Source organism: Catharus ustulatus, chromosome 3 (assembly GCF_009819885.2).
Source record: "Catharus ustulatus isolate bCatUst1 chromosome 3, bCatUst1.pri.v2, whole genome shotgun sequence".
Taxonomy (NCBI): domain Eukaryota; kingdom Metazoa; phylum Chordata; class Aves; order Passeriformes; family Turdidae; genus Catharus; species Catharus ustulatus.
The window spans coordinates 12,916,112-12,941,234 of NC_046223.1; the positions used below are offsets into that span (position 1 = coordinate 12,916,112).

A 25,123-nucleotide genomic window follows, 5' to 3' on the forward strand; every position below is an offset into this window, starting at 1 on the left:
AATGACATAAAACACAAATCATAGAAATGCCATTAAAGCTCTACTGGCTGTTATAAATAATGATGCAATAAATGGTTAGCACAGAGGGTGCACTTCTATTCCAGAAGTCTTCTCATAACACAAACACACTTGTAAGAAACATCTATGGTAAAAATCGACCAAACTGCTTGCAGCAAAATTTGCTACAAATTTAACATGCAAGGTTGACTGACTTTCTGTAGGTACATGAGCATATTGTGACTAAATACAGTAATTTCACGAATACAAGCCGCACCAATTTGACTAAGATTTTGCTCCTAAACCGGAAATGCGGCTAATAATCAGGAGCGGCTAATACAACCTCAGAAGTGCCTGCCACAGTGCTGAGCCGAGCAGCTGCAAAGTCGGCATTTTGCGATTGTTACAAATCGCTACTCTGTTGCACCGCGGGTGGAGCCTGGCTCCCTGTAGGCAGCACGGGGGGCGGGGAGAGAGGCGGGAGAGCTCTCTTTCCTCCTCTGCCACAGCCCAGGGGAGAGACGGGGGGGGGCCCGGCGCCACCATTGCTGCGGCCCGGGGAGGGGGGGGAAGCGCGCGCCGCCATTGCTGCGGCCCGGGGAGGGGGGGGAAGCCCGCGCCGCCATTGCTGCGGCCCGGGGAGGGAGGGGGAAGCCCGCGCCGCCATTGCTGCGGCTCGGGGAGCCGACAGGAGCCCCGCGCTGCCATTGCTGTGGCCCGGGGAGCCGACGGGAGCCCCGCGCAGCCATTGCCGCGGCTCGGGGAGCCGACGGGGTGCTTTGTCCCCACCCGCCGCCGCGGCAGGAGCGGGGAAACTCCGTCCCTGCCCGCCGCCGGCGCCATGGGCGCGGGAAAGCTCCGTCCCCGCCCGCCGCCGCTGCCGTAGGAGCGGGGGAAGCTCCGTCCCTGCCTGCCACCACGGGGCAGCGCTGACCCGGGGTGACCGAGCCCAGGGGCAGCGGCGGCCGGCCCCGAGCTGCAGCACCGGGCTGGGCCACCTGGCCCCGTCAGCGGCCCCTAGCGGGCCGAGCCTGCACAGCCTTAGCTCAGCCAGTAAACCCCGCCCTCCCGCGGTTCTGTTACTGATTGCACGCGGGTCCTCGCTGCGAACGACAGAGCGGCTTATATTTGGGTGCGGCTTATCTATGGACAAAAACCGAAATGTTTGCCAACACCCAGAGATGCGGCTTATACTCAGTGCGGCTTGTATTCGTGAATTTACTGTAACTTTGGATCTGAGGATTAAAGAATTCTTCAAATTGGCAGGTTAATTGACCTGTCACTCATCCCTCTTGTTCCACACATGACTGGCTGTGTTAGTAAGCATTTCTTCTTGTCTCTAAGAGCTTATTAAAACATTTCCCTGAAAGCTCACCAGGCAACACACTAAATGATTTTCATTACAGCTCTTCTCCTCCCTTGCCAGTTAAAAAACAAACCAAAACCAAATCCTAAACAATAAAGAAAAAATCCAAAACCTTCCTTGGTCCACCTGGCATACAAGAGTTACTGCATTAGTGATATTTCTCAGGGTAGTTGTTAGAACTGCAATGCAGCAGCAGACTGATAACTGAGCTAAGTTTAAACCAAGTAACTCAAGCACCAGTATGATTATGGGTTACACTGAGCATTTTTTTAAAAAGTATTTTTACAAGGATTATACAATATTAATCTGAGTGGTTAAAAAAAGTGATGCATTTTTTTTAAACCAGAAATATACCTGCTCCATTGATGTTTCATGGAGTTCATTGAGGTTCAGTGTGTAAATACCTTCTTCTGCTCCAAATATCAAGTACTGATCTGCAAATACAAACAAAAAGAGGTAGAAATTTTGAGTTCAGGAAGGTATGTAAACCTTTACCAAAAAACGACATCTACACACATGGAAACAAATCAAACTATAATAGTTACAGTGTTTGAAAGCACAGAAAACTAATCCTGACAGGGAAGTTTTAGTTTATGAATGGAGCTGTATTAAGTCATTAGGAAAGTTCAGGGATTTTTTTAGAGTAATACTTCAAATTAAAAAAAAAAAAGCGTTTCAACCACAAGCAGGAAATCACAAGAATAGTTTCAGCATATCCTACTTGGACATTTCTATATATTATGGAAATACCCATTGCCTTCTTTGAGAGTACTTTTACAGCAGTATTGACTGGAACATTCTTCTCAGTAGTCTGTAGATGCCTCACTTCTTGAACATAATCAAATCCCTGGATTGTACAGGGGCATGCAAACAAGGTATCTCCTATGAGATGATGTCAACTGCTAAGGATTTACCCGTCCCTAATTTCAGTTTCTAAAAAAATACAAATTATTTTCTTGCTGACCAACTCAGTAGTATGTTATATAGCTTGTAATCAAAGGGGGTAATGGCAGGCAAAGTGAGTACAATATTACCAACTATCCCTTTTATCGAGCTAAATATAAAGCACTAAAATCTATTCAAAAATAAACAGTTGCAGAATCCTATAGGGTCAAAAAGATCTCAAGGGAAAAAAATATCAAGTGAATGATAAAGAAATCAATCTCAGCTAAGATTTCCAAAAGTCAGATATTTTACAAATAAAATAGGATTGCCTTCTTTTGGACTAAAATGTTGTGAAGAGTCTTTAACTTTGATATGTAATTTATTCTTTTTCACCAAAGCAAAAAACTTCATCCAACTTTAGACAGCAGTGGCAGAATTAAAGAATGACTCCAGCTTATATGAATATATGTCTGTTTTAAAATTAATAATCCTGCTCATGTAAGGACTCTTGAAATTCAAGGAGAGGACAAAATGGGCAAAATACTCATCATACAGTACCTCTTGTATCTGGATTTATCCAAGATGTTGCACAATGAATTTTTAATGGACAGCCATTGAAAACCTTTGAAAAGCAAGCACCCATCTGTGGAAGTAAAAATATTAAATATATACACACGAAAAATTAAAATGTGACCTTCCCAAAAGTATTATTTTTACTTCAAGCAGTAACAAAAGGTTAAGATTCATACCACTGGCTTAGCATTGCTAAGTCATAATAGGTTTTTTATGTAAAAAATCAAATAGCACAAACAATCCAAAAATGTTCTCTTTCACCCTGCTCCCAACATGCATTTGTATGACTCAGCAATACTCACATGTACTTTAGGTGTGGGAGGAAGGCCATTACTAATTGGTTTCTAGAAAATAAAATTTAAAAGTATGTTTACACTCACACACACACTGTGCTTAAACACGTATATTCCCTCCCCACACACAGCAAAACCACGAACACTAGGCATAATTTTCTTTCATTGAAATCTCTACTATGATGCCCCAATACCTCCTCATTGAATATTTGCACAATCTTGTGCAACATTTTCACACTACAGTGGTGCCTGTAGGAATGCCACTTTCAGGACAAGAGAGTTTAAGTAATACTGTAACAATTGCTCAACCCTTCAGTATTACAGCATTAAATGTTACCACTCAGTGCTACATGCACTTTCTTGTGTCAGTATCAATTTCTCCTAGCACAAACAAGCTCCAAACAGACCTATTTTACAGGTAAACTTTAAACACAAAATTTCAAATTACAAGTTCAAACCCGTCCAGGTAATCTTACTTCCAAAAGCATTGCCAGTATTACTGGCATTTCCTTAAAACAAAACAGACTCATCACCATGTTTCCAGTCCATTTCCTCTTCACTTCTCACAAAAAAAATTACATTTCCAGCCTCACACTTGGAAGGAGTCCTCAAAGAGGGCAGTGTCATGTTACATTTAATCCATTCTAATTACAGCATATTCCATTCCCTCGTTTCCTCATTTGCTTAAGCAGTCATTGCTCAGTACACCACCTGACACAGCTCTCATTATGTCTCTTACATGTGTGAAACAGCAAGTGAATTGTATGTATTTGTGACTATGTTTGTTTCTAACGAAAATTAAACACTGACAAACTTCAGCCTAAGGCTGTATCACAACTAGACAATCAAGGAAAACTGTGCTTTGATTCAAAGTAAACAAGATGCCATCCAGCATAATTTCCATATTAAAGAGCATGCCTGCTCCTTTTCCCTGCACATGTACAACAGTCAAAGACAACTCTAAAAAGACACCCAGAAGCTTAAATACCTACCAGTATTTCCTTCTTTTCTTTCCTTAAAAAGTTAGTGTCTCTAGATTCATTCTGTTGATGTGGCAGTTCCTCTCTTTCACCATTTAACTGCACAGAAGTGACTCCATTACCTAGAAAGATTCATATTTAAAAATATGTTCCTCTACCATCACCTCAAAGAGTAATCTAGTCTAAAAACTCTTTTAAGTGGGCCAGAATTTCCAATTAAGTCAGAACATATACTACATACAATATAGTATAAAATACCCTAATTGATTTCTGAAGCAAGCATATTCTTACATGTGCACATATTCATCAAGCCACATTCAATCTCAGTCCATGACTTTTGCTAATTAATGTAACAATTCTAATATAATAACTCTAACAGCTCTAACAGAAGCACAGAAAGGGACACAGTCACAGTTCTGAGGGAAAATGTGTTGACCATACCTCAAGAAATACTTGCTAATACCTACACTTCTATTACTGATTCTCTAGAAACACAGCCTTGTTGGAGTCAAACCTTTAACAAATCAGCTGCAGTACTAAGTATGAAGCAAGGAAAAGCTACCAAAGTAACAATTAAGAGGTAGACATTGAGCTTGCTTAAGAGAAGTCAGTCCAAGACAACTCTTAAGGCATTAGACCAGCAAAGGCATAAAGTGAACAGTCTGAGCAGACAGAAAACAAACACAATTACCTCCTACACTCCCCAACCCAGTTCATTATGTACAAAAGCAAACTTTGAAAGCAGAACTCTGCTCTTGACATGACAAATGACAACAGCTGACACACTCAACCTGAAACCTACAAACATACTTTTTTACCAATCCTGAAACTCCAGATTATAAACCTGTTGCTTAGGAAAGCAATTGTGCCACCAATGGCATCAGCATGAATTGTGTCAGTGAGTTTGATAGAAGGTACATTTGATCCCCTTAAGAGTTAAAGCATGCTTTCTTCATGAATATTTGCTTTCATGAACTTTTTGTTACTTGTCCACCATAAAAGAAATTACCTCAATATCTTTTAATGTGTGCATAGCTAAGAATACAGAAATCACGTCAAATTATTTAAGAAATACTTGTATACTCCTTGCGGTCACTTCTATTACCTAAAGGATTAGATTTCTGTGGAGGTAACCGAGGAGGTGGTGGTCTGGGTGGAACATGAGATGTAGATTTTGCTGGACTCTCTGATGTTGGGCATCTCTTGATTGTCCCTTGATTCTCATTTTCAGAAGAATAAGTTTCTTGGGGGATAAATATGGATTTAGGCTGAAAAAGACATAGTAATAATCAAAACATAATGAAAAAAGATTCAAAGCATCCATGCCACTTATCAACAAGGAAAAACCTCCACATGTAGCATGTGGATCCTGAAATTTTCCCAAGTAAAGAGATATCAATACAGTAATTGAAACATTCTCCATTTATTTGTTTAAAGTGCATTTTTCTCCTGAGCAACCAAACCTCCCTCACTTACCTTCGGTGGTAAAGGAGGTGGCACTTTAGGCTTCATAGTAGCACTATAAAGAAAAAAAAACAAAACAGAGTGAAAACTCAAATTGCAGTCTTCAAGAAGATACAGAATTTTAGAAGTGCCACACAAATAAATACATTTAACTTGTCAAGAGCACTATTATATTCAAGTAACTGTATCACAAATACTTTCAAACATTTTGTTATACCTCAAATACTACATGAAAACAAAGACCACAGGTCCCCCCCAGAGAGCAGAGTGTTATGATCTGGTTTGTTCTGCACAAGTTTGTGATCTTCAACAAAGTAGGGAGAAACAGAAGAGCGCTGACACTTACTCTGTTGAGAGGAGAAAAGTTTAGGGTATCAGTGAGCTGAATGGGAGTTACAAGAAAACTAATGAAGCCCATTCCCCAGAAAATTTATACTGATGACTTAGAACAGCCTTACACATAACACTAAAATCCATCTGCAGCGGACAGCTACACTCAAGGTTAGGTTGGTTGGCTGTTTTTCGCTTGAGGAGTCTTTTTTTCATGGAAATCTTGGGAAAGGCAAACTCTTCATGCTAGAACAGCTTGGTTTAACAGAAAAGATATTATCAGAAAACAATAGTTTAAGCATCAGGAGCATTCTTCCTCTCCTGGTTCTGTGGTTTAAAATACAGTAATTTCACGACTATAAGGCGCACCGGACTATAAGGCGCACCCCCCCCGGATTCGGCAAAATTCGCAACTTTGTAGATCAGATAAGGCGCACCGGTCTATAAGGCGCACTTTTTTTTTGCAGCGAGGCCCCACCCCCAGCTCACCCCATGTGGTTGCTGGCCAAGGCCCCGCCTCAACCCGGCAGCCATTGGCCCCCGGGCTCGCCTCCACCCGGTAGGGGTGGTGCTGCGAGCCACCAGGCCACCCTGGACCCGGCAGCCATGGGCCCCCGGGACTGCCTGGACCCAGGAGTGGGGGTGCCGTCGGCCCCCTAGCCTGCCTTCATCCGGCAGCCGTGGGCTCCTGGGGCTGCCTGGACCCAGGAGCAGGGGTGCCGCAGCCCCCCTAGCCCACATTCACGCGGCAGCCATGGCTCCCCGGGAGCAGGGGTGCCGCGGCCCCCCTAGCCCGCATTCACGCAGCAGCCATGGCTCCCCGGGACTGCCTGGACCCAGGAGCGGGGGTGCCGTGGCCCCCCCTAGCCCGCATTCACGCGGCAGCCATGGCTCCCCGGGACTGCCTGGACCCAGGAGCGGGGGTGCCGCGGGGCCCCTAGCCCACCTTCATCTGGCAGCCGTGGGCTCCCGGGGCTGCCTGGACCCAGGAGCGGGGGTACCGCGGGCTCCCTAGCCCACCTTCACACGGCAGCCATGGCTCCCCGGGACTGCCTGGACCCAGGAGCGGGGGTGCCTCGGGCCCCCTAGCCTGCCTTCATTCGGCAGCCGTGGGCTCCTAGGACTGCTTCCACCCGGGAAGGGGGGTGCCGCGGGCCCCCTAGCCCGCATTCACGCAGCAGCCATGACTCCCTGGGACTGCCTGGACCCAGGAGCGAGGGTGCTGCGGGGCCCCTAGCCCACCTTCATCTGGCAGCCGTGGGCTCCCGGGACTACTTCCACCCGGGAAGGGGGGTCCGCGGGGCCCCTAGCCCGCATTCACGCAGCAGCCATGGGGCCCCGGGACTGCTTCCACCCGGGAAGGGGGGTGCCGCGGCCCCCCTTGCCCACATTCACCCGGCAGCTATGGGCTCCCGGGACTGCCTGGACCCGGGAAGGCGGGTGCCGCGGCCTCCCTAGCCCACATTCACCCGGCAGCCATGGGGCCCCAGGACTGCCTGGACCGGAGAGGGGCGGTGCCTCGGGCCCCCTGGCCCGCCTCCACCTGGCAGGGGCAGTGCCACGGGCCTCCGGGCCCGCCCCCAGCCGGCTGCTGTGGCACTTCCGGCTCCCCCCATGGCTCTCAGCTCACACTTCCGGTTTGGCAAATTTCGCCGCTTTGTACATCAGATAAGGCGCACTTCCGGGTTCGAGGGAAAATTTTAGTCAAAAGGGTGCGCCTTATAGTCATGAAATTACTGTATATGCTGCACTGAAAAAGAATCCAGTAAATTCCAAAATTTTGCATGTTTCTAAAACCTCTTCCATTGTCCTGTGTCCTAATCTCTTAGAAACAGAAAATTATTTCCACTAAATAAACCAGGAATACAGCTGTGAAAACTTGACATTCTTCCACAAAATTTTCCTTAATTTTAAATTATGTTCAAAGTAGGAAGATATCTGCCTGTTTGTTTACAGGTCAACAACTTGTCTGCTTGGTTTCATTCTTTTCAGGAGTTTCTGTCCTGGCATCTTACGTGTTGTTTGTATTTCAGAGAAGCTGAAAGGGAATTTTGAAAACAAATTCCTCCCTGTCATGCACTTCAGCTGTTTTGGTGGTAGAAATTATCTGCTCTTAGTAATATGGGGCCAAGTTTAAATTCTCAGTCATGAGGGTTCAAGCTCCATTTCCATTTTCTTTTGTATTCTTCCTGCATTTCAGACAAGCAATGTTACTGAGCAGCCAAAGAAAGCAAAGAGGCAGTAACCTGGCATTGCGTGTGACAGATGTGTGCCCTTGCTTCAACAAGAGGGTTTAGGTGCAGTTTGTCACTGCTATTCATGCAGGGCAGTGCCCCAGTAATTTCTCCTTTCCCAGTTTCAATAACCAGGAAATTCAAGCATCAGCAGCCTTGCTGCCCATGAGAGAAAAAGAAATATCAAAACAATCAACATCATTAAATGAAGAGCAATAACTTTGTATTGTTCTCTGAAACATGGATTCTCTGCTGCTACAATCACCCAGTTTCATGCTGTGGCACCAGTTTGGGCTGGAAGGGGTACACTGGATTCACTGTTTTTGTTCTGGATCTGAATGGAGAAGTGATTGATGTGCTTCTCAACTGCAGCTTCACCTCACAGAATATAAATTAAACCAAAGCCTTGAATCTTCAGCGGGCTCCACAGAAAGATATTCAAGATCAAGCAGATGAACCAATAATTGCAGTAGTTCTTTGGGCTCCAGCAGATACCAAGAGAAAGGCACAGATGCAGAATCTGTCCGACCCAAGGTTGAGGGATTCAAGCTTTTTTACACGCTGTCAGGCCCTCTCTGTAGGGCAAAAGTACTTAGGATGAAATATCAGAAGAAACAAAAAACACCAAGATAATTCTTGAAGACAATCTGACTACTGGTCCCCAGGATCAGATGAATTAGAACCTCTCCAGAAGTTCTCTCAGGTTCTTTCTTGCCTAACCTAAAAAAGAAAATCTCCAGAAACACAACAGCGACATAAGTAGCTGAAGTCAATGCTGTTTGAAAGTCCGGACAGAGCCCGTGCAAGGAACAATGATCTCAAAGCACTGGACAAAGAAATCAATGCCAGCACTTCAAGACAGCAGGGATCAAGAGATTCTAACGTGGAACATTACTGAAGTTGATGATACTGGCTGAAAACAGACAGAGAAAAAGAAAAAAAGCAGGGAGGGCAGGGGAAGAGAAACAGGAAACAAAAGTGAACAGACAGAGAGCTGTACACAAAAAGCCATCCAAAGGTCCATATGGATGGAGGAACCAAGCTGAGGTGCTCACAAAATCAGTAAAATGACTCAAAGGAAAAAAAAAAGATTATAGTTCAGTTCTTGGCAAGAGAGAGATGCCAGCAATAGATAAAACACGTTTTAAAGGTTTCTTGTATGAAGCAACAGCTTTCCAAATTATCCATTAACAGAAAGCAAACAAAAATTATGTCCAAATGGCATTGTTCTTTTTGGTCTTTACACCAGATTTCTTTAGGAATGTAAACCCACACATACTGGTTTTGCTTTTTAAATTGTTTCAGCTCTCATCTAGCAATCAAATAGAGCCCAAGAGAATTTATACCAGTGGGATTTAATATAAACATCATTAAGTTGACACATGCCTTTGCAGTCACATAACCTTGCCCTCTCTGAGTAAAAGAAGTCAGCTCTATTCCAAAAACCAAGCACCCATACAAGCATCTTCCTAGCTGAGGACACAGAACAAACTCAAACATCCAGAGAAGCCTGTAATTCATATATTTCATCTACTTTTCATGAGCTTTATTTTAACATATAGTTATCAGTTCTAAAGAAGGCACTAGGACTGTAGTTGGACAAATTACTGGCTCAACATAACGATGCCAAGATTTTGTTCCATAATAGAATATAAAAAGAAAACTGTATCAATCAAGGAACAAGATCTCCCCCTCCCCCCAATTTAAAACAATCAGCAAAATAAGATGATTTATGGTGAAGTAATGTAGCAACAACATTAAAATACCTAATTTAAAAACGCTATAGCAGAAAGAATTCCGAGTTGTTAGAGAATGTGATTCAACCTTTTTTGTTTTTCAAATATTCTTCTATTCAAGAATCTGATTTTACTGATTTTTACAAGAAGGACTTACTGTTTGGAATCATCATCTGCATCATCATCATCTTCTAAATGTGCCACATGTCCCCTAAGAAAACGAACAAGGTACAATGGTTGAATTGTATTAAAATTACCTTGACTGTTGTGAAAGAGTCTGAGCTCAAAATCTACTTCTTTCATGGGATTTTGCATCTTTTTAAAAATCATTATTGTTCTTTAAAGCTGCAATCTAGACAACTATGCCTCTCTCACAGGCTCTCAGCAAGCACAGGGACAAACAAGAATCAGATGCAACAGACAAGAAAAAAAATCAATGCACAAATTTTGAAACACACACCAGAGGAAAAAAGAAATAGAATTACCGCTGATGTAGTTCTTCTTCAACTGATTTTAAGAGACTCCTTCAGCATTAAATAAGAACAAGAACACAATTTAATTTTGGTACACAGGCACAATTATCAAAAGTCAGAACAAAAGCACCTATGATTCTATCAGTAAATAATCCAAAGGATGTTATTTCAGCTGGCTTTCAGAATATTCATCCGGTATCCACATAAAAACAAACATAGCTGCAATTTTTTAAAAATTTATTGTTTACACAACACCCTTTCACGTCTGTTTATTAATGTATTGCTATTAAGTGCAATGGTCCTTTTTCTCTTACTGTAAAACAAGGACTCTGTTACTTTAATCCAATTTAAAAGAAATCAGTAAGAAAATTGTAATACTAAACAAAATAAACACACTGACAAGTATGAAGCTACTGTTGGGATAAAGTAATTTTTCCCTGGTTATTTTTTGTAACATTCTGAACTTCATGTTTTTGTCTGAAAACAGAAGAATCACAGGAATAAGGAAAAAGATGATTTCAAAATACATCAAGTACAGTAATTTCACGAATACAAGCCGCACCAATTTGACCAAAATTTTGGTGGAAACCCGGAAGTGCGGCTAATATTCCGGGGCGGCTAATCTATTAACAAAATTCTAAAAGCTGCCAACACGGAAGTGAGAGCCCGCGGCAGCCCCAAGCCAAGCTGGAGCCCGGCCGGCCCCGGCAGAGGTGGGAAAGCCTGGCAGAGGCGGGGCCAGCAGTGTCGGGGGCGGGCGGCAGAGCCTGAGCCAGCAGGGCGGGGGAGCCCGGGAGAACTGGGGCTAGCAGCGCAGGGGAGCATGGCAGAAGCAGGAAGGCCGGCGGGTGGGGCTGCCTGGCAGCGGGGGAAGCCCAGCATAATCGGGGCCAGCAGCGTGGGGGAGCCCGGCGGTGCGGGGGCCTGCAGTGCCGGCCAGGGCGAGGAAACGCGGCGGCAGTGCAGACGGGAGGGGGCAGCCGGCGAGCCTGGTGGCGGCGGCGGCAGCCCTGCCGGCGGGGCGAGCGAAAGCGGCGCTCGCGAAAGCGCCGCCGCGAGCCGCGAGCCGCGAAAGCGCCGCGAGCGCGCCGCGAGCCGCGAACCGCGAGCCGCGAGCCGCGAAAGCGCCGCCGCGAGCCGCGAAAGCGCCGCGGGGCGGGCGCGGCGCTCGCGAGGCGCGGCGCGGGGCGAGCGAAAGCGGCAGCGGGGCGGACGGCGAGCCCGGCGGCGGCAGCCCTGCCAGCCGGGCGAGCGAACGCGGCAGCGGGGCGGTGCTGACGGGAGAGGGGGGCCAGCGAGCCCGGCGGCGGCGGCAGCACCACCCGGCCAGCCCCGCCGAGCCGTGGCGCTGAGCTGGGCCACCCGGCCCCGTCGGCAACCATGAGCGGGCCGAGCCTGCCTGGCCCCGCCCCGAGCCAGTAAAGCCCGCTATGCCGCGATCCTCTTACTAATTGGCCAATTTGTGAAAGCTGCGCACGGATTCTCGCGACGAACGAAAGTGCGGCTAATATTCGGGGTGCGGCTTATCTATTGACAAAGACAGCAACATTGTCGAGGCACCGGGGGTGCGGCTTATAATCCGTGCGGCTTGTATACGTGAAACTACTGTACTGATTCTTTTCCCAGTTAAAGACAGTGCAAAAATATCATGCTCTATGCTTACGCTTTCTGAATTTTTAGCATAATTTAATTTAGCAAATCAAAGCTAGGCATCCTAATTCTGGCACACATAAATGCAATTAAGTAATTGTGTGTAAAGGGAAAATTGCATGGAAAATTATTTCATATGATTAATATATCAAGATGATTAAAGGTATGAGCATGAAGCTAAAGTGCTTACTAAGAAAGGTAAATTTTATTTTTAAAGCATCTATAAGTGCACATTGCTACTGCCCTACAAGATAAAGAAGGGCATAAAGCAATGTCAAAGAGCAGCACTGGCAGTCTCCAGATGGAGTAAAATTGTGCTCTGTGGGACCTAGCATGAAAAATATTTTGTAAACAAGTAGACCAGGATAGCAGCTCTTAAAAGGAAGTTTACACTACCACAAAGACAACATGGTTAATACAGCCTCAAATACTGAAAAGTGCTGTCATTCTGTAACATCAATAACTATTATTTTAGAAATAAGTGATTTTGAAATTTTAACTGATAGAAACAAGTTTGACCTATTTTACTACATCCATTTCAGCTAACGTGTCTATATTAAAATAGTCTTGAATGAATTAAAGACAGAAAATGCAGTAGCTTACTCACTTATTTGCACCCAAAAAGTAGCCACACTGAGGACCATGACCGTATTCTAGCTGTAGATCCTAAAACATAAAAGAATGAATCTTTTAAGATGAACAGGTGAGGATCCAATTCACATCCTATGCCATGCTGCCGTTATCCCCTCTTCAGCACCTGAGATACCAAATAAGCTGAATCCTTTGGCCTTCCGGTCCCCTAACACCAGGCCCACTGCACCCAAAAATCTCCTCCCTGTCAGTTTGCTCCATCTCTAATTCTTTCCAACGCTGATCTTTGCTCAAATAAAGTCAGCTGCAGAAAAGAAAATGAAACTACAACAAAAATAATACAATGATACAACAACAACAACAACAAAAAATCAGGACTTTGCAATCTACCAGATTCCATAGAGAACCCAGCTACCCCCTGCTGGCATGTTTAGCAGTAATTTCAGAAGAGTAGTTTTGACAGGGAGCCTGAAATCTTTTAGCACATGGAAACATTTCAAAATAAGCAGAGAGGACAGTAAGTGTTTTTATCACTCTGGTTATACCAATATGTGTTTACATTAGGAAGACTTTTTCTTTGGAAAAAAAAGCCAGAACAGAATTAACAAAGTCCAACACTCCAGCAATCATGGAGTGCAGGCTACATAGAAAAAGGTGCGGCAATAAGCCTTCAACACTACTTTTAAATAAAGAGCATAATGGTATAAATATTTAATGCATTAATGGAATACAGGGACTCCACTGAGGCACAATCAAACCTGCATCTGTCAAGAGAATACTGCCATAATTACAGTCTATTTTTTCTTTAGGTAGATCACAACAGGAGAAATCTAAGCATAAATTTGTTCCCAAAACAGTGAGTGTATTCACCAGGAGAAACAAATTATTGATCATCTACATTAGTGATAAATGGAGCTACACACTTCCTCCTCAGGAAACATTTTTAAGGTTTCCCAACATCTTCTGTTGAACAGGCCCCTTTCAGCTGCAACTTATACCAAAAAACATTTAACCCTTCAGCAAGAGGTCCAGATACCCAAGCTTTAAGAGGAATAAATCTAGATTAGATGGGGTTGATCTTTCCAAAGGGCATTATTAAAAAAATCAGAGGGAAAAGTCTCACACCAAATTTGCCACTGTTCCAAACTGACAAAGTAGAAACCACTGCAGTCCTCAGCTCCAGGCTGAAGGGTAATCACATTAATACAAAGCTGTAAATATTGTTTTTTGCTTGCCGAGGAGTTTCAGGTTGTTTACTGCACCCTTTAGTCTGCCCTGTAAAGCTAAGTTGTAGTTTGCACATGGGTGTGTCTACCACAGCTATCAATAGTATTTGGTTGCTTCGGTGACTTTACATTTTTTCCCAAAATAAGTGAAATATTGTGGAAAAAGCACGATGTAACTGATAATTACTTGACGGGAAAGAATTTATAGATCAGAGGGCTGAATAAAAATTGCAAATGCAATCCTGGTGCTGGCATTTCCTGAACCACGGAGAGACTGACTCTGTATCAACTTTATTACACTTCTTTGTTCTAGAATTAAATGATCCCCCCAAACCACCAAACTCCATCCATTCTATGAATCTGACACCTCACCACCAGCCAACGTTCTACAATCCACCAGTAAGAAACACATTCAACTTTAACAGAGTACTTCTATTATTTCTGTGCAATATCAGAAATTTCCACCTGCAAGCACAGGTATTTTGAGGATTCAGGCTCTAGAGCAGAGAATCACAAGACTGGAAACATAAGATGTTACCAAACTCACAAGCAAGTAGGTTAAACAGGTTGTGCAAGTCTCAGTAAGAGGATGCCAGAACAAAGTCTGGGAAACTGTTGGAAAGAGTAACTCCAGAACAGCATAATGAAATCTGGCATTTTCACCTTGAAGAGACAAACCTCCAATGTTGCAAAATTCTGGGCAGACCCAAAATGCCTGTCCATTTGAATTTACACACTGTGTAATGTATGGTTGTAGATACACTGTACAGCAATGACAAGGAAATTACTAAGAGAAAATAAATAAAACCCACCTAAAACAAAAGGAGCCCTCCTCTGCCACCAGACCTTTTAAGAATTACTAGAATTTTCCTTATCAAAGATGACATCTGCCAGAATTACTTATGTTTAAATGTTTTAAAGGGCAAAACCTTTGTTTTGATTCAGTTTACTCTTAAGTAGCACACATTTGACTATGATTTTAATTGGACATGTATACTCTTCCTAATCCCTTTAAATATTGCTGGTTTTCACTCCAAAGATAGGGTAAAGTACTCCATTACCAGGGAAATTTCTCCTTTTGACCTCTTGACAAATACTGAGAGCTAGAGAGGTTTTAAAAAGTGAAATACATTTATATTCTAGCTTCTATTTTAAATATACACAGAATTTATAATTTTATATTAACTAAAACTATTCTAGCTACATATTTGATACAGAAACATTGGTAAATACTGCATGTACCCAGCAAAGCCTCCAGTGAGCTCCTGTACTGCACCAGAACTCCCAACAGAAATAGATTTTTTTTAATAGCCACACATAAAGGTATGAAATCTTCTGAGTTATTGATTTCTACTGGGAAGAACACATTAGCATTGATTACTAAATTTTGCAAAGTTACCCATCAACTTTATCAACCTACACTAATATTTTCATTTAACATACATACAAACAACGCTAGTTAGTTAACTCAAATTCATTTTAGATCAGACAAAATTGACACAATAAACCTGAGTGACTAGACAGATATATTCCAATAGAATCTCAAGATCTACAGCCAGCAGCAATGAGGGCTATGATCTTGGCATCAAATCAAAGATGCAACCCCAGGTTACCAACAGCTCATTCCTGAAACAACTCATCTGTGTACAAGACAGAGTGCTCTTTGCTGGTAGGGTTTGCTCTGGGAAAAAAGATAATACAGGGAATAATTATCAGTTCTTTTCAACAGCTCAGGTAACATTAAAGGAAGCTGCCATGTAGAAAATCACATCATACCCTTTGATAGATCACACGTAGAAAGTAATCCATAACTAAAATATTAAAATATCTGAATATTAAAAACAGTATAGAGACTTACTCAAAACATTTGATGGTAAGGTCATGCCATGAAAAAAATTCCCAAGGAATGATCAAATCTACTACACCTTCTGTGGCTTAAATTTTAAAAACCTGCTATTTAATTTCTGCACAATTTCATTCTAAGTTAACTGCTACTGTATCTTTAACAGTCTTACCATCCTAATTTGTTCTATAGGGTTGGGCTGGTGTTTAGGCCTTCTAAAACAGAATGTATACAGCAATTCACAGTTACTTCCTACATTTGCTGTTCTTGGAATCTAACAAGACCACTCAAAATGACAAAATTAAGACTCGAAATGTACAAAATGCTGGGGAAGTAACTCTGAATTTCAAAGAATACAAACCACCTCCGGACTACTAACACATCAAGTAGGAAGGTACATACACTTTCTCAGTAAAATGACAAAGCAATTCGCATTGCCTCATCAAAGGGGAAGTTAATATTTAAAAGATTCCAACACTACCTAAGGCATATTCTATATTTAAATGCATTTCCATAAAAAGTGCATTCTTGAATTTCTCTGGATAGCCTAATGCATCAGAAACAGCAAGTGTCATGTATATTTTTTTTAACAGGCTAAATATAATTCTTCCCTGGTGGCTGAGTGAAGTTTTACTGTGCCTTACTGCTACACAACCACTGTTCCCCTCTTCCCTTGTAGTTCAGTTCTCCACACATTCTGTCTATGAACATCCCCTTGCCTGCTAGCAGCAAAACTGAGCATCTTGTTTTCTTAATTACTTGTTCCAAGCAAATACCCAAAACATTAAAGGGAGGAAAGCAAAAGAAAATATTGGTACTTTTCCCCCAATTTTCACTTATTGTCTTCTGATCCTAAGGACCATGCTCTATTTCACTATCTGAAGCGGAAAAAGGCATGAAGACTCTCTGAAATGCAATACTGACAGCTGCAATATGCTTTTAGAACTATTCTAGCTAAAGTAGGCTAGGAGTCTTCATGGCTTGCAGCAAAGAAAACACATATGTATGTATGTGTAGCGAAGAGAAAAATTACTTAAAGAAAAATGCTCTTGGGTAAGGTTCTCTGTTACCTAGGTCAATCTCTTTAGTTCAATCCTTTCCTACCAATATTGTAGCTTTTCTGCCACAACTAATTAACAATCACAGAATAGCCATGAGAAACATTACATTCCTAAAAGTAACTGCTACCAAAACCAAACACAAATTATTAAACCCAGAGTGTATTTCTGAGCCAAAAGAAAACAAAAATCAACCATGACCAAATTATTTAAATAGGACCAAATGTATAAATGCACCTGGCAAGGACAACAGTGCTGACAGCATGGGAGCTGCAAACCTCTAACTGAATTCTTTGCTAAAGAAGTCCTAAATGAATGTTACATTTGCAACAACTGAAAACATCCATAGGGTGGAACCTGAAATATCAAGCCCAAGTTTTGTTCAACTCCTCTCTCACTCAAACAGTAGAATTCCACACTTTTCACTGTGCATTATATCCTCCAGGTTAAAACCACTCCAGACCACTATTTTAAGCAGAACCAAGCTAGAGATCACCAGGGGCTCCTTCCTACTTCATCTTTTTTCAGGGAATTCTCTGATGGTATTATTTCTCACTTAACAAGATGTGTAGCCCAGTTCTCCATGTATGAACCAGAATTATTTTTCAGCTCACTACGAATGTGAAGAAAAAAGTTTTGCCACAGAATTTCATTGTAGACAAGGATAACTTAAATGAAAATATTTTCATTTGGTTCAACGTGACATTTTGTTTTGAGCCAGAACAACAATAAGCTTTTGTCACTCAGGATAAGTTAAAAATGTCCCAGAATAAAGAGTACATCTTTTCAAAGCTGACTTTGATTTAGACCATTTCCTGAGCTTACTGCAGATGCAATGCTCAGCTCTGCAACTTATTTGAGCCAGGATCCAAACAAGCGCTTCCAAAATATACAGAAAGACAGTGAAAAGATCTACCTTATGCAAAGACTAACGTGCATATAAGACTAAGAAAACAAAATAGTAACATGAAGAACTCTAAATCACAGGAAGCAGCATGGGCAAAAAAAATCTCAAAGGATAGAGGGTACCCAAGAAACTTTCTGAAAAAACTGTCTAGTTGCAGAAAAAAGAAAAAATATCTATCCTGAAAGACAGAAGAGCCTGTATCTAGAGCAAAGTAGTCTGTTATTTATTTAGCTGTGAATTAAAGGAGTGTATTTGTAGAAGACGAAAGAGAAGCACTATCTTGTCTTTTCTGATTGCAATTTTCATTAAGGGATACTGGGGTTTGGATATGAAATTTTCCCTGCAAACAAGACCTGGACTGAATTTCTCCATTCTTCTGGTAGATCCAGGCAGGTGTCTCAGAAAAGCACAGGCAGAACGAGGGGAAGAAAATGAGAGGAATGATTTTTAAGGGTAGCCACATCATAGGCATCAAATGTTTGAAAGGTAATGTGCATAAGCTCCACATGATTGATGCAGCTGCACAAAATCCTGTCACTCCCCAAATTTGCTTTCAGCATCAACTGTATGTGGCCAAAAATATGACACAATCTATGATAACTTTTTAAAATTATATTAGCTCTGCAAAGGAGTTGTTACTTATGAGGTATTTTATAAAACCAGTACAACAGGGAAAGAGCCCAACAGTAGTAGGTGATAAAACATGGTTGTAAAAGGGATAATTATTTCCTCTCGATAACATTAAAAAAATTCACATACTTCTCAATTAACATATCTGAAACTAATACTGTCAGAGCAGGAGTGGACACACAGAGAGAATCTCTGATTAGTGCATCCTACAGAAGAATGAACCAACTAGTAATTATCTCCTCTAAGGGTTAGATCTTACTGAAGAATCTCACAAACAGGCGATGCATTACCACCATCACAGAATTCTCCACTTTGATTCACAATGAGCACAGGAGGATGGGAAGAAAGCAGTGAAACAGAGTGCTGCTGAGTGACTTTAAAAACATATCTCAAGATTGTGACGACAGTACTTGGTAAGTTTTATAATAGCCGTGATTTCTGAAGAGTGTAATGAACAGTAGAAGAAAGATGGGAAAGCACAGTCCAGTCATGAGACATGTTTTCATTCTGCTCTTAGACACACAGATACCACGCTAGCAAGATATGTGACAACGCTGAAAGCAGCCATTAAAAAAAAAAAAAAAGGTGTTGAACTGCAAAGAGGAAACCAAAAGCAAACCAAACTGAAAAGCCAAAACCACACTGTCAAAACCAGAGGAACCGCACAGGATGGGGGTGTTGCCACCAGGTAGGGAAATTTAAGCTACTGATCTCAAAACAATTTTGAAACATTTTTGTAAGGAAGCAATACAGAAATTTCTTTCCAAGAAGGGCAACATAACGAACAAAAAAACCCCCTAAGAATAAAAAAGATCACACAAAAGCCAAGACATTCTCAAACACCCCAGTTTCCCATCTTCCTCAGTTCACTTATAGTAAACATCTCACAAATCAAAGACAGTTAATAGATTAATGTTCTTCCATTTAGTAGAGAATGTTTCTTCTTTTTCTCAACAGTTTGCCCAAGACTTGAATGCATTACTTAACTACACAAAGAGCAGAGAAATAAGAAAACTCACTCCCTAGAATAATTTCTACAGTCTGATCCTAACAAATCAGTGCACAGAGAACATTTGGACAATGTTATCAGACTTTCAAATTATGCCAAATGCCATTGAAAACAGTTATGAGCCCACTTTCTGTTATTTCTATTAAGTGTAAATTCATTTCGTAACATAATTACCATCTGGAGAATTCAGAGATTTACATAATTTTATAGTCTTGCATGGGATAATTTTAAAAAAACCCTACCATACAAAGAAAATGTTTCTTCTGTCACCCTCCAAAAAACTAACAAATATGCACAGTATGGCAGTAAAGAAATTATAATGAATGCATGACACTAAGCCCCTTCTATAAGAGAATTCAAGTAAATATGAACATAGGTTAAATACTGTCAGTGCTGCACATAATAAGAATTTCTTTCTACACCAAAGAAATACACATACAGACTTATAGTTACACTGAATGGTTTTTACAACAATGAAAACACCACTACTACAACAACAGGACAACACAGGAACTTTGAAAAAGGAAAACAAGGACTAAACTAACACTGACAGAGAAAGGCATAAGACGAAAAATACCAGGTTAGATCTTGCAGTGTAGTATATGTCTTTTGAATTGTCCAAAAAATCGCTACTGTCAGGCTGTTCATTAGACAGAGATCAAGAAAAGCAAATTATTTATATTGTGACTGAAAGCCGGGTGCACATAAAGGTAAATTTTCTTTCTAAAAAAAATAAAAACATACTGTTAGTTGAAACTCAAAACCATGTTAAGACAGTTCTCAGGATGGGGGTAAGACACAGTTAAGGGAATGGTCACATTACCAAACATCAAAATAATGAATTATTGTTCATCAGCTCAGCTGTGGCATTGTGTGACAAAAAGAGTTCAACACCTCAGTGCAGCACTGACAATAACTCCTCATGCTGCAGAGGTCCAGTGCTTTGTGTACCCACACACATAAATGAGTGTAAGTTTAGGCACACTTGGTGAGGCAGAAGCAAAAGCATCAGAACTGCTTTAATGAAAACAGATCCACACTGTTAATGCTGGAGGAAGAGACAGTCATCTCTTGCTCCCACTTCCATTTCAAAGACTTTCTCTGCCAGAGTGGGTAGATTGTTACAAACTTCTCCCACTGACTGGTTTGTGCTGAGGCTCCTTGCTAAAGCATCCATTCTTTGAATAGGTCATTTGTTTGCAATTTGCCACGCCCAATTCAAACTGTCCATTGGTTCTTCAGCTCATCTATAACTATACGCTTTAAATTTGGTCTCTGGACCCAACATCATTATTTTTGAAATCACAGATCTGTTTTATCTGGGAAGAACATATCAGGTCTGCATGCTTCTTTCTGACATAAGGCGTGGAGTAGTTAATCTTCCTCTTCAGAGAGGATCCAGTTACAGGTGTTCCATATAGACAGGGAGAGGAAGCAAGCTCCTTGGACAGGTTTCATATATGCCAAAATCTGACCAGAACAGACAATACAGAGATATTTCCTTATCAGCAGAATTAATCTGGATGGTTCAAGTCCCTTCATCTGAGCAGCAAAAACTTCTGAGATTCCAAAGTGCAAAGGTCCTGACTGCTAACATACAGTGCACGAAGAGGCTCGATTCCTTCCAACACCTGCCGAAGAACTGCTCTCAAAAGCTGTGCTTTAAGCCCCTTACAAAAATCTCTCTCCAGTTTAGCAACTCAAGTTCCTAACATGCAATAAAAGCACCACTACCCCATGGATTTACCCACTATGGTTTGTATGGTCAGTGACCAATAAAAAGAAAGAAATAGGAAAAGTATTTTTAAAACTTCAACCTCTCCACTAGCATCTTTTTACAATTACGATTCTGTGCATGTATAAATAAAATTCTTACTGAGCAAAAGTATTTCAGCTGTATTTTCTTTACAATCCAGACCATGCAACACGGACGCAAAGACAAAATAACTTGGAATCAGTTCAAAAATAATTTTGAGTTAAATGATGGGTTTATGGTGGAAGCACTGCCTTCATTATCATATTTAATAAAAACTTACATAACCAGGGCTCCTAAACCATGCTGTTATCCAGTTATGTCAAGGTCTAAGTAATACATCTGAAATACTTCTCTAAATCCTGTATGTGATTTGGTAAGCTATTCTCCATCTCAAACAGGCACCAGGAACTGAGGCTCCCTGTCCAGCCAGTTCTGAGGACGAGGAGATTAAATACCTCATACACCCAGAATCTGCTGACCCACTACCAAAGGGTAAAGCACTTGGAATGACTATTTCAGTACAACTACAGAGTGCCACAAGGAAGTCTGTGTCTGAAATCCAACTCACATGTGGTTTGTAGACTACAGAAGTACATTCCTAAGAACACACCCTTCCAAAAACCAACTCAGAGCAAAGCCAGTGTCCCTCCCACCTATTTACTGAGCCAACTTTTTCTCCTTGACACCTGCCTTAGAAAAACAGAGAGAGCACTTAAGTCTGCAGTCAGGAAAAAAGGAATGTCTTTTTATCCAGGAACATGAAGAAACTGTCCAAGTGCACAAATGTGGAAAGCAACAGGCTCCACAGAAGAGAGGAAGCTACTGCAATTGTGAGACAGCACAGACACCTTTTCCCTCACAGTTTGAGTTCTCACACCCCTTGTACCAATGGGTCCATAGGAAGAAACCACTGGCAATACACTTTGACAGAAAATAGTTGCCAGACTCAGCATGGCTCAGCTGTGATGCAGGGCCACAGAAGGATTATTCACAAAGTCTTTTAAAATGCATTGTACCTCTCCCCCAAGCTCTCAATTTTATTATTTCCATTGTCAACATCATAACAAGGAGGAGAGACAGTTGAGTACACACAGGAATCCTACAATTAAAAAATAACTCTGTAAATAAAGGGAATGATATACTGGGCAGTGAGGGATAAAGGATAGAGGAAATCTGCAACACAAAGGGCTGTTGCTTAACACATAAAGCACACCTGGCAGAAACCACAAATAAGGAGGTTTGCTACATATAGTGAGTTTTTTTGTGCCATTACATTCACTATGTTACAACTTGCCAGTAAAAAAATCACCAACAAGTTTAGTACCAAGGAAGCATGCTACACATCCTGGATTTCTCCTTTTTGGAGGGATTAATGTGCAGTGCATAGCCCATGCTGCTTGTTACTCACAAATTCATGATGTGGCTCTGTCTCTTTCCTCAAGGGTGGATCAAACTTTACTTGGCCAACTAAAGAGGAGAAAAGGAAAATGAGAAGTTGGACTGCAGTTAGACAAGACTTAGCTCCAAAGGCTAACATAAAAAAATAAATTCAGTTTAATGAATGTATCGTATTCCCACAGAAACTTGTGACACATGGACATACCAAACTTATGTCTGCTAGAAACTAATAGGCACTGAAAGTACTATTTTATCACAAAGGCAGCCCAATCACCATTTGCCACACCTTCTCATTAGAAGGAACAGGAAAACCACAGAGCAAATAAGGCAGTGAAGCATCCTCTTTAGAGGTGCAACACAGCTGTACTTTATAGAAAAAACCATCCATGGTGTGAATTCACTGCTGGATCTGTTTTTCTGAGAGACTCACTACCAATAAAGAGTGCTGAATGAAGTTTGGCGTGAATTAACTACATTTTCCACGACAATTCTTTGGCAAGACCACTTGAACAGTCCTAACTCAATTTTACCTTAAGAAAATACAGCTAAAACTCTGAGTAGTGCTCTGATTTAATTCAAGCAAAATAATTACTAGAACTTGGGAGATGCAGTCTGCTTTTAATGGTCAGTGATCAACCTCCTCCCTTCCTGATGTCTATGTGATTCAAGCAATTCAAAAGCAAATCCAAGATACTAAATTAACCTATATCCTTAAGTGAAACAGTCTAAGCTTTTATTTTCCTATGTATCGTTAAAAATGTTTCTATGTATGTCAGATACCCAAAATACCAGCTGAAATAATATCAATGATTAAAGACATCATATTGTCACATTACACATGCTTACAGTTTATTTCGGAGCGTGTCTTTTCTTCTCTCCCATTTCTACTTGTTGAATGAATTCTGTGAGGCACAAGAAGAGGCTAGAAGTGAAAAATAAAATATTTAAAACGAAAATATACTCACTTGAGACCCCATATTGTGTAAGTTTTTAGTAGGCTTCTTTAACATAACAAAAACAAAAAATCAAGTGACAGATAAATGTAAAGATTGCATGCATTTTTAATATATTGAAGTCAGAATTATCTGGAGACATTTTAACTGTTGAGTGCCTTCAGTAAAAGGGATTTTAGAACACTGCGTTTGAGCAAATAAAGCCAATGCTGGCCAGCATTTGTCTTTGTTCATAGTACATTTTCTTTTTTCATCATTGAGTTTAAGAGTATTGGTAGTTTTTAAAATAAGCAGTAAGACTAAATCTGACATACTGGCAGATTTCATTCCATTAGATAAGGAAATTATTTTTCCAGCTTTTAATTTAAACTGATTTCTAAAATGTCATCAGTTATGTTATTTAAGCAGATGAGGTTTTCAAAGCTGAATAGAAAGGAGTACTCCTGGTACTCCTATGTTGTGAGGCAAGAGAGAAAGCAAAATTTGTACAAATTCACCTTCATATTTATAATCCACTTCATTTTTTTCCCTGAATTTCCATTTACTTTTCTAAGGGATGAAGTGCTCTGCACTTTAGGACCTGGCTTTCTTTTTTCGCCTCTGCTGGATTTTCTCTTTTCTTTCTGCATTCACCAGTGCAAGTTCTCTTAGAAACGTGGGACCATTCTGCACCCTTGTCCCCATGTCAGGGTCCATGCTGAACGACTTTGCATGTGAATCATCCTTTGGCTACTAATACTATTGTTGCTGTACTTTCACAGAGTCATGAATAGCTCAGGAACTGTTTATTCCTCAAATGCTATCTGCAAACATGACTTCCCTTCTCCCTTTTCACCACACACTACTACTTTGATTCCTGTTAAGATCCAACACGTGTACATGGTGTTTCACCTCCCATTTTTGTTCACTTTGCTCTTCCTTGAAACTGAAGAGATTTAGACTGTGGATGTGTATTTTCTCCCACGTATCTCACCTGCAATTTTTTTTTGTTTTTCACAGCTTGTGCCAATCTTCCCCTTCCACAGTTCCATTCTGTCTATTATACACTCTTTGGGCTTCAAAAATGCTTGGCTACAGCATGTCAAGGTTTGATCAGATACCACATGCTGAAACGTTGCTCATTTATAATCTTTCCTTAAGAGGCACTGCCCAGTTGTGTCTGATGTGTGTGCATCTGTAATTCCAGCACCAGGAGCCCAGCTGGAGCGGTAGGAGGCATTTTCACCTTTGCAGCAATACCGTGTGAACACTTGCACTCTGACACAAATGCCTGTATTGCACTACAGACAGAGTCTGTCCTCCTAACACCTCTACATGACCACAGAATTACATCCAGGATCAAATCTTCATCTCTCAGTCATGAGGACAAAGTCCTCAAGTCACCTTGAAATACGTGCACTGACAACAGGCTGATACAAACACCTGACATCTGAGCTGCGCAAAACAACAAAGCAATGTAAGTTAACTTCCTGACACAAATGCCATTTGGACAATCTCCATCACGGCACAGATCTCAAAAGCAATCTTATCCCCAAAACTTGCAGTGTGCTAGGCATAAAACATGAGCACTTTCTTCTTTACAACCTTTCCAGCTAACATCACATTTATACTGAGAATCACTGTCACAGAAACAGGGAGAACAGGCAATTGTCAACATCTCCTAAGTCCAGAGTCCCAACCAGAGATCCTGACCATGACTAAATTGGAAATTAAGTGAAGCACTCCCCAAGTTGGGATATGGAAAAACATTGGAAATGTCCATTTCAGATAC

At 41.4% G+C, this 25,123-nt stretch overlaps 1 protein-coding gene across 4 annotated transcripts in view; it reads right to left on the reverse strand.

Annotated features, from left to right (window-relative positions):
• The window catches only part of MAP4K3 (mitogen-activated protein kinase kinase kinase kinase 3), a 67,699-nt gene that overhangs the window by 15,949 nt on the left and 26,627 nt on the right, over nt 1-25,123 (reverse strand). For 3 of the 4 annotated variants that reach the window (XM_033054232.2, XM_033054234.2, XM_033054231.2), the window contains exons 13-24: nt 23,246-23,321; nt 22,410-22,468; nt 19,823-19,885; nt 12,589-12,647; nt 10,344-10,382; nt 10,016-10,069; nt 5,571-5,613; nt 5,200-5,362; nt 4,107-4,216; nt 3,124-3,165; nt 2,807-2,891; nt 1,718-1,797 (exon numbers count right to left, since the gene is read on the reverse strand). In XM_033054232.2, the coding sequence (XP_032910123.1) occupies nt 1,718-1,797; nt 2,807-2,891; nt 3,124-3,165; nt 4,107-4,216; nt 5,200-5,362; nt 5,571-5,613; nt 10,016-10,069; nt 10,344-10,382; nt 12,589-12,647; nt 19,823-19,885; nt 22,410-22,468; nt 23,246-23,321 (873 nt within the window). The remainder of the gene's footprint in view (nt 1-1,717; nt 1,798-2,806; nt 2,892-3,123; nt 3,166-4,106; nt 4,217-5,199; nt 5,363-5,570; nt 5,614-10,015; nt 10,070-10,343; nt 10,383-12,588; nt 12,648-19,822; nt 19,886-22,409; nt 22,469-23,245; nt 23,322-25,123) is intronic. The other variant, XM_033054233.2, reaches the window with a different exon arrangement.